General features: G+C 41.9%; 1 protein-coding gene across 21 annotated transcripts in view; it reads left to right on the top strand.

The window, feature by feature from the left end:
• Window positions 1-3,311: 3,311 nt before the first annotated feature.
• Window positions 3,312-9,990, top strand: part of CADPS2 (calcium dependent secretion activator 2) — a 508,494-nt gene continuing 501,815 nt past the window's right edge. For 7 of the 21 annotated variants that reach the window (XM_057504726.1, XM_057504721.1, XM_057504717.1 and 4 more), the window contains exon 1: window positions 3,313-4,012. In XM_057504726.1, the coding sequence (XP_057360709.1) occupies window positions 3,674-4,012 (339 nt within the window). In that variant the 5' untranslated portion in view covers window positions 3,313-3,673. Of the gene's footprint in view, window positions 4,013-9,990 lie in introns of all 21 variants that reach the window. The other 14 variants (XM_057504728.1, XM_057504727.1, XM_057504712.1 and 11 more) reach the window with 7 other exon arrangements.

Raw genomic sequence — 9,990 nt, 5'->3', positions numbered from 1 at the left:
CTAGCATTAGAGGTGTTTCATTAAAAACCAGTATAACTTCAATTTTATGTTCACCTGGACAAAAGTAAAAATGAATCATTGAATAAATTCAAGTGTATTTTGTGTACTTATGAAATGGTACAAACCAATTTCCCAGAGTATTACCCAATGTTATAATTACACGAGATGGTAATATTTAAGGTAGAAATTTGGAAAGAATATTAGTTTAGGTACAAAATTGAAAATGCTAATTAAAAATCATTAGAACACAATTAATGTTTAATGAACAGGTCTTCTTTTCAGGTTTCTTTTCTTCCACCCATCCCTTAATTGGAGGAGAGGCAGCGAGGGTTCCCCAGAGACCCATGGTTGCCCCTCTTCTCACTCTGATCACATGATTTTTGGACCTTATCATCCATATCTGTGACCAGCTAGCACCAATATGCTGTTGAGTCATCCAGATTTGCATTTGAGACTCAGTCTAGGATCTCTCTGATAAACTCCTCCAAACCTGTTATTTCTCCAAACCTGTGTCTTTTAGAAGTCTACATTTCATCTAATTATCGGTCAAGTTACCCTAGCCAGGGAATCATATTCTATTCTTGTTCCTCTTCCTCAATTCCTCATACATATTCTATTGCTTCCTTTGTCCATTTCTTAAGCTTTACTCCTCTTATCCTCTGTCTTAAATTCAAGCCCTCATTTCTTTTCTAGATTTCCTTAGTGATCTCATGGGCATCTTGATTCTGGTATCACTGCCCTTACATTACTCCAGATTGACTCTTAAAGTGTTACAGACTGCCTTATGTCATACCTTACTTAAACCTTTATGGATACCCCTATTTCCTTGAAGATGTGGTTTAAATTCCAAAGCACACCGTACAAGGAAGGCCATGGGTGCCTGCCCACTGTCCTGCTCAATGCTTGCCACTGCCTGATCTCTAGTCTCATCTCCCCATCTCCATATGCAACCTTCACTTCAGGCATGCCTGTTGATTAGCAGTTCTCCAAATGTGAAACACGTTCATACCTTTGCAAGTGTGGTTCCTCCAGTCACAGTGCCCTCATCCCAATAGCTCTGAATCATTGATCAAGAAATATGCCAAGTGTTATGGAAGCCTTCTCTTACTCTGTTCTGAATGACTACTTTCTTTTCTGTATTACCATTATCTCCTGGGTTATTAGAACAATCATCAGACTGTAATACCAATATGTATTTTCTGTTTTTTTTAATTTTTTGAAGAGTTTTCTTCTTTGTCGTTCTTTAATCTGAAAGGTCAGAGACTGTATCTTCTTGTAAATATATGCAACATAGTTTTAACATATGCTAGTTTCTTAACCAATGTATGTTTAATGAAATCCTTAAACATTCTCTTTCTTGTCTTTTGGATATTTCTTTAATTTATGCCCCTTAAATCATTTTCATCTTCATAGAGAAAACATGGTATATATTATTCTAAAAATTACTAGATATTTTCCAGTGGGACCCTCAAACTTGGAGAATCTTTAATTTGATATTTTTTTATTGGGAAGAATAATAAGCTATCATATCAAGTAGTATTAACTAATTAATAAAGCAAACTGAAAAATACCTTGCCTTGACAAAAATAGGAAAGCTGCCAAATTTAAATTGTACTTTTATGTTCCTACGGATCAATTTTATTTCTTAGTTGCCAGTTTAACAAACATTGTATCTTTAATATACAGGTTTATAATCAAACAAATTGCAATAGAAAAAGTCACTGGAACTATAAACGACTCACTATGTTTAACCCTCATTCTGTTGTTAGTTCTGTAGGAAAGCGGATTCTCTCAAGTCTCTGCTTCCTTATCTGTTCAATGGAACCAAAAATAAATAATGTATGTTAAGGGCTTAGTGCAATAGGTGGCGGAAAGCATGTAAAGGCTAATCATCATCATCACCTGTCTCAAAAGATTGCTCTGATGATTTTTTTTAGATAAGCACAGTAACTTTGCAAACTGTAAAGTGCTTGTATACAAGCATTAGGTACTATGAGTTAAATGAATAAGCCGGTCATTTATTGTTTACTTTGCTAAATATGAAGGTCTTTAATTTAAATACATCAGTTTTTCAGATTTCTTATTCCTTGGCAGTTGGAGATCAGCCAGCAGTTACGCCCTCAATAAACACCTTTTATCACTGTGGGTATCCACTAAGGATTGATAAACAGACAAGGCTTCCCAGGAGTAAATGCCTCCTTGTCTTTTCACCCTATCTAGGGAGAACTTCAGTAAACGCAGAAGGAAAGCCTCTCTCTTGTGTTCCTATCTGTGGAAGTGGCTTCAAAAAGCTAAAATTTGCTCTTTGGCCACAAGGTAGATCAGCTCACAGCCGATAGTTTTATTTGCCCGATGATACTTCCACTCAGCTTCACTACCTCCCTGCCAGTTTGGCCACTGCACACTGCACCTTGGGTTGAACGTAGTTTTCCCTCGTTACCCCTCCGCCCGGATTAAGAACACAGAAAGACAATCACAAAAGAAACTCTTAGGTGGTTTCGACGTTACGTTGGGACTGAGAAATCTGCGATAAAAACAGGCTTTGGGTGCAGCTACGAGACGCCCACTTGAGGCCATAATCAACAGTGACCAAGTGCTGTGTGCCCCAGAGCGCCGCCGAATCGGTCAAAAGCTAACTGCTTAACACTGGGCGTGCGCTCAAATATTTGCTGAATATATGTCTACAACCTGTCTTGAGTAAACCGCATCCTAACTCAGAAAATAATCGAGCTCTGTGTGAGCTAAATCAGAGTGCCATTTCGCAAATACAAAATCTATCTTGCTTGTGCGTCTATGGGAATAAAAACAATTTAAAAAGAAAGCCTCGTGTGTTTTTTTTTCTTCTTATCAAGAACGTTCCTCTGACTTGTAATTTGGATTCAAGCATGGGTGTTAAGCAGCAGCAGAACAGAATGAAAGACTTTTCAGTTTTTCCAACGTTATTTGGAGGCGAATAGCCTCCAGCCCCACTTTTCCGCCTTCGGGTTCAAACGTGGGGACTAGTCTAGCTGCTCCCCTCAACTGTGCGGAGGGCAGGCGGATAGCTCTCCCACCCCCTTTTCGCCCACCCCGCAATCTTGCAGGAGAAAAGAGGGTGGGTGGTGGGTCACAGCATTTCATGCAACCTTGGGTGCGCGCACACAGAGCCATTATTCTCAGCCGCTCCCTACGTTTGCAAACCGAGCACCGCGGCACCCGGGCACCCAGGCCCGGCAGAGGCGGCGCCGCGCGCACGCGCACACCCTAGCCCCGCGCCCGCTCAACATTCCATTCCACTTGTTGCTTGTTGTAGGCGCCACAGGTTCCCCACCTGCGCCCGGGCGGCTGGGCCTCCGCCGGCCGGCGTGGGAGGACCACGGGGTTGGCGGTCCCGGGACCCGCCGAGCTGTTCACGAGGCGTTTACGTTCACCCCCAACGCTAACTCCGCCTATTTAATCCCGGCGGCTCTCCCTCGCCCAGTCCTCCTCCCGGCTCCCGCCCGCCCCTTTCGCCCTGGTGGTAGGAAACACTCCGGAATCTAACTCGACGTGTCCGGAAAGCTCTGGCCAGTTTCCCTTTCGTTCTGCGGCCGCTGCCGCCAGCCGCGCGGCTCCCTTCTACCCGCGGGCGCAGTCACCGGGGGGGTGAGGCGCCCGGAGGCTGCGGGCTGAGCGGCGGGGCGCCCCGAGCACCATGCTGGACCCGTCTTCCAGCGAGGAGGAGTCGGACGAGGGACTGGAAGAGGAGAGCCGCGATGTGCTGGTGGCGGCCGGTGGCTCGCAGCGGGCACCCCTGGCCCCAGCTCGGGAAGGGCGGCGGGACGCCCCGGGGCGCGCGGGCGGCGGCGGCGCGGTCAGACCCGTGAGCCCGAGTCCCTCCGTGCTCAGCGAGGGGCGAGACGAGCCCGAACGCCAGCTGGACGAGGAGCAGGAGCGGAGGATCCGCCTGCAGCTCTATGTCTTCGTGGTGAGGTGCATCGCGTACCCCTTCAACGCCAAGCAGCCCACCGACATGGCCCGGAGGCAGCAGAAGGTGAGTTGCGTGCGGGACGGGGTGCCTGCTACCTGCACTTCTTCCTCCCCGGGATTGCTCTGGGACGCCTGCGTGCTCTTCTTCTCAAAGCAGGCCACTGTTTTTGTTAGTCTTTTAGGTAAAGGGAATCTTTGGGGGGAAGTGGGTGCTTTACCCCTTGGGTATCAGGTTGCAGCGGATGCGTCTCTCCAACGCAGGCTGAAGCTGTCAGCTTGGCGTCCGGGAGATGGAGACCCGCCGAAGGCACCGGCCGTGCGGTGGTAGCGCCCAGCGGGGTTAGTTTCTGGCCAGGTTAGACTACGGCTCTTATTAACTTTAATGTCTAACAGCGGTGGTGCGTTGCTGTCCACCTAGCCCCGTTCGACCAGGGTTTTGTCGTGAACCTGAATGTGTAGCTGGGTGAAACGGGGGGAATCTGAATACATTGTTAGCCGGAGAGAAATCTTCGCTACGATGAAGGGGTAGAAATAATTCCGTGATGCCCGAAAGTTCAACAAGTTCCCTGTACTGCTGTATAATTAAGGCATCAATCCCAAACGCTAGAGAAGGGATGCAGCTCTGCAGGGTGGCTCTGGGTTACTAGAGAGGCCTAATGCACTACTGATGAAAAATGACTTGTGCACAACCACTTCATAACGAATGCTTTTTTTTTTTTCTCTCACCAAAGAGGTAAGGAGCTGATTTCAGGTGAGATGTTTTATAACTTTAGTTTTAAAACAAGAGTCCCAGGGATCTCACATTCTGTAGCAGGCAAAAGTAATTAAATTGCCCACTTGGGTAAATATTTTCTATGGAAACTCTAAGAACTCCTTAATAGAATGCTGAACCTAGAAGGTTCAGTAGAAATCTCACAACTCCTTTAGTTTGGGACATGATCTAGAGACTCTGAGAGGCTGTAATTTGCTGAGGGTATACCTGCATGCACAGATGCTTACTGGTTTTCTGAAGTATTAATTTCAACACATGATGCATTCTGTAGAAATTGGGAGATATTTTGAATTGGCTTTTGAAAAAAATAATATACCACAGAGTAAATGTGGTCTTCCAACTCTCATTTACCCAGCCTCTTAAAACAGGCCCAAATTAAGCAACTGTTTTGAATAATTCTCTGGGAGTGCTTATAGGATGACTTTCTATATAGCTGCTGGGTAATTGCACAGATTCTTCAAGTTACCTAATCCTCTAGGGAACTGAGTCAGAAACTGCCAGAGCTGGGAAGGACCTTAGGACCCTCTAGGCAGAACCCTAATTTTGAAGAGAGATGTCAGAGCAGCATTTCCTAATCCCAGACCAGTTGGCCCGATTGAAGCCACCATTCCGCAGGTCAGTTTCGAGAGCTTTCTGTACCACACCTAGGTGAGTACCATGCCCAAAAGGTACATTGAGCTGTGTGTATGCACCTGTTACCTTCTAACTCTATAGGTTGAACAACTTTCAACTTTCATAGTTATTCTTAAGTCATGTGTAAGTAAAAACATGTTTTGTGACTTATAAAGCTGTGAATATCATCCAGTCTCCAGTTTGAGTGTTCCCATTGCACTTAAGCTTATTTTTAGTGTATTAAAGCATAAAAATGAGGGGAAAAATTAAGGCTATTCCTGTCTGGATTATCCTGAAGGAGCTTTTGCAAAAAGTCTCTGGTAGCTAACTTCAACTGTATGTGCATGTTGTATTTTAATAAGGAAACAAACTTCCTTGATTGTTCAAGTAGTGCAGATTTCCTGGGATCCTCCTGCTTAAATAGAATGTTTGTTTCTCTAAAAATTATTTGAATTGGCAAACAGGTGCATCCACAATACCATTGAAACCATTGTTATCTGGGCGTTACCAAAAATAAATCCAAACGACATAAAAGCAAAACACTGCATATGTTCTGTGCAAAAATATTTGAATGCTTGGAAATTTCAATTTTCTAAGTGTTGAGAGCATTGAGTTGTCAGATTAACTTTGTTGAATTAAGTTATGGGGACTCCCCTCCCTTTAATAAAATTATGTCCCTTATTCAAACTTCTCCAAAATGCCCCCCACTTTTAAAAAATATGCAGCTTGCTAAAGGGAGCTGGAGCAATGCTTGGCAGTCAGGTTTCCTTGGACAAAACAAAGTGGGAATTTAACTATAGTCTTGTGAATTTGCATAAGCTAATACTCCAAAAACTTGAAGTCTTGAATTTTATAGTTGGGTAATATAAGAAAAGTAACAGGATAATTGCATATCCCTAATCTGTTGTATGTTTTTATCCTGTATCTTCCAGTAGTCTGACATCTAGTAAAAGGACTAAATAGCTTAAATTGTAATGTATATCACTGATTACTCACTTCTCCCAACTTTGAATTTTGAAACTCAGACTGAGATCTGAAAGGGTTTTCATTTTATAAGTAAAACAGACTGCAGCTCTCCATTTATAACTATTTCAGGTGAGCATGACTTAAAATGTTAATAGTAATAGTTTTGGTCAGCCGAAACTCTATAATATGTTTACAGTCAGTGGTTACTTAATTTTTTAATTAAATTTAGTCAGATGAAGGAGCCAGCTATTTTTTTAAACTAGAGATAATGGAATTAAAGATTAAAGTGGTACCTAATAACTTTCCATATGACTCATATACCCATGTTCTTTGCATTTCTATGTGCCTTGACATGGTAATCACATTAACCTGTGCCTTATTAAATCTTATAATCACTCCTGCAACTTTGCATAATTTTCCTTACTAATTCTAAGTGTGAGAAATGTACACAAATACTGTGAAATTGTAGGTGGTGAGGAAGTAAGCTCCTTAGGTAACACTGATCAGGAAGAGAGCCTTGTGGGCAAATAGCATAGGGTGAAATAATGTACAGTGGGCTCTCGCCTACAACTCACACTTGACTGTTACACTGCAATGAAATGGCCACTTTTTCTCTTTGGATGTGGTAGTAATTTTTTTTTTCCTTCCCCATGACTGCTTAGGTGATCTCCAGCTCATAGAAAGAGCCAATCTTATAAAACCATGTACTTGTAAAGGCTGAGCATCACTTACCGTTGGCAAGGAGTCACTGTGCCTTAGTGCTCTGTTGCCCCATCCTGGGGCCTCGGGTACAACCGTGCCCTGCTGTATTCTCAGCACATTACTGTGTAAGAACTTGTCTCTTGGATGCAGGGAATGTCAGGTTTAGTCTGTGCTTCAAAGAATCAATGAGATATAGGATGGAGGAAAGGTAACATAAAGGCAAAGTAAGTCTTCTCTTCTCTGGAAACTGTTCCTAAGTGTGTTGAGACCTCCAGGACTTACCCTACCCTTCTAAAAGTAAAAAAAGCAAAAACATGGTAATACCTGTTGGTGTAGAGCTAGTAACTTCAAAGTGACACTTGCCCAGGGCCCTTACCAAACCCGAGAGGCAAGCAGAATAGAAACCCGTAGTGTGCCTTACGTTCTTGCTAGCAAGTTTCCAGCAGGTCTGGTGGTAACTGAAAAAAACCACCCTCTTTGGGAACGAGGATAATTGATCCTCTGTGCAGGTCAGGCTTTGGTACATTATGGTGCAAATACAGAAGGAATGGGTTATATCCTCTGCTGCTTTTAATAATAGGGAATACATTGCCCTGTAGGGAATGAGTTGGAAACCACATATTAAAGTAAAGCCTCAGACCAGACTTAAACATTATCTCCGGAAAATGCTCGTTGCTTGGATTCATCTAGCCCTCTACGGGGCATCTAGAGAGCACAGCACTTAATCTGGAATGTGTTGTGCTAATGAGAACTCAAACTGATTAAGTGACATTGGCATTTGCTTTCTCTCAAAAATCAGCTGTAATTTTGATACACAACGACTGCTTGTAAAGTGAAAACACTGTATTTGTTTCGCTCTTCAGTGTTTTTAATGGAAACAGTTCTCATTTGTATACTCAGAAGATATTTAGCACAGTTTGTAAAGCCATTAAAGACCTTCAAAACCTAAGAAGGCCAATTGCCAGGTTATGAAGTAGGGATCTGAATGGAAAAGCCAACTGGTGAGGCAGGCCTGTTGAATTACTGTGCTACTATGCATTTCAAATCAGACCCTCCTTTGGGAAGAAGAGGTGATTTGCAGCTATGTGTTATAGCTGTTCCAGTTTTCAGGCTAGAAAAGAACTAATAGGGGCCATGTTGTTGGAACACATGACACCTTCCCAAAGTTTTAAGAATATAATCAAGAAACCAAATTATGAAATCACCCCAAATCTATAACATTTCATTTTCTGACCACTGTGTTACCTACAGATTTTGATAGGATTGGCTTTAGAAGACCTGCGATTCTTAGCCTTAGCTGCACATTAGAATCACCCCGTGAGCTTTTAAAAATCCCATTATCTGTGTTGTACCTAATTACCAATCTCTGGGTTGCCTTAAAACTTCTAGGTGATTCCAGTGTACAACCAAGGTTGAGATCTACTGTTTTAAAGGGAAGCTACAGAGCACTTACTGTCATATGGGCCAGGTGAAGGTATTTGCAGTACTGAGATTACTGAATGAACTAGTATTCCATAGTAAGGAAAAGGAAGTAGGAATGCTCTAAACAAAGAACAAAAAACAGATCTATATAATATTCTAGACTTCATTCATTCAATATAGTGGGAGGCTAGTGCACATTTAAAAGATATTTAGGTGGTATGCAGGAGGCGATTAAATTACATTAACAATGGTGTAATTTGTAAAACCACAGATCAGAACATGAGCAACAGAAAATATAGAATGCTGAGCGTAAGTCTGTGTGATGCCTTCCATTCCAAAATGAACTGGGAAGAAAGTAGTGAAATGTCAGAGATGGAGTTGACATGGAATAATGCCTAACTGAAAAATTGCATGAAGGTTGTTAGTACAAGGAATGTTTCTTCAGTATGTGCAGCAATAATGCATACGGATCTTTCACAGAGTGAACTTTAGAAAGCATTTTAAGTGAAGTTGTTCAAATAGCCTTATCTATGTGTTTTGATGTTTTTCTGTTTCCAAAATTCAAACAATAGGTGGACAGTCAGCAAAGGCTCTTTCTCAAATTGGGAACATAGGTTAAATCGTTGGTTTGCATTTGGCAGCCTTCTAACAGAACATTATTGAAAATCAGATTCTTGCATCTTTATCACACATCACTTTGCAAATTTTGAATGTTTTCATTTTATAATTTTCAAGGTAGTGATGAAGTTTTACAATAAAAATGTTATACTTGGAAGAAAGGGTATGAACAATTTAAAAGCTATCTGTTTGCCACTCTGAGAGCTGAGATGTTTTAATTTGATCCTTTCTGCTGATAAATGTGTGTGTATGGTCTAATATCCTCTTACCATTTTTCTGTTGAGTTTGGGTTTAGTTGCTGTGAATCTTTTACCAGTGTGTGTGGGGTGTTTGTATTATTTGCCTTTCATTGATATTTTTTAGATATACTCGTGATCTCTTAAGAACTTAATTTATGCTCTTGAACAACCAATTTTCCAGCTGGAATTAAAGTTCAAAGTAAGAAGTTGAACTTACTTGTCCTCCCCCCACGCCCACCCCCCTGCCGAATAGCAGTTTTTGCAACCTAAGTTTTGATCAAACTCTACTTTTGTTACTAGGTTGTAAGGCCAAATTGCTCATATTCTTTCCTTCATTGGTCAAATATTTACTGTATCACTATTATGAGTTTAGCCGATGTTCAGAGAATGGGGTAGAGAATGAGACATGCAGAAATCCTCTTATTCATAGGCTATTAAGTAATTCATATACAGATTTGTATGTTTCTAGGTTACTTGTCTAATTAACGAATTCAGGGTTTTTTCTATTGCTAGTACCTCTAATTGTATGGTAAACCTGTCATATATTTTAATATCTGATGGGTTAGTCCCATTTCTGTGTCAAAATTCCTTTCATCATTCTTTGCCCTCCCTTCCTTCCCCCCTACCCCTTAAAAATATTGAACCAGGACAGCATATTGGCTAGGAGGTCCCTCTGAGCTCCAGAGGGCCTGAGCTATTCATCGAATGAGC

The sequence above is a fragment of the Manis pentadactyla genome, chromosome 7 (assembly GCF_030020395.1).
Source record: "Manis pentadactyla isolate mManPen7 chromosome 7, mManPen7.hap1, whole genome shotgun sequence".
Lineage (NCBI taxonomy): Eukaryota > Metazoa > Chordata > Mammalia > Pholidota > Manidae > Manis > Manis pentadactyla.
Note: the sequence above shows the minus strand (reverse complement) of the source record. Positions and strands in the feature narration are given on the sequence as shown.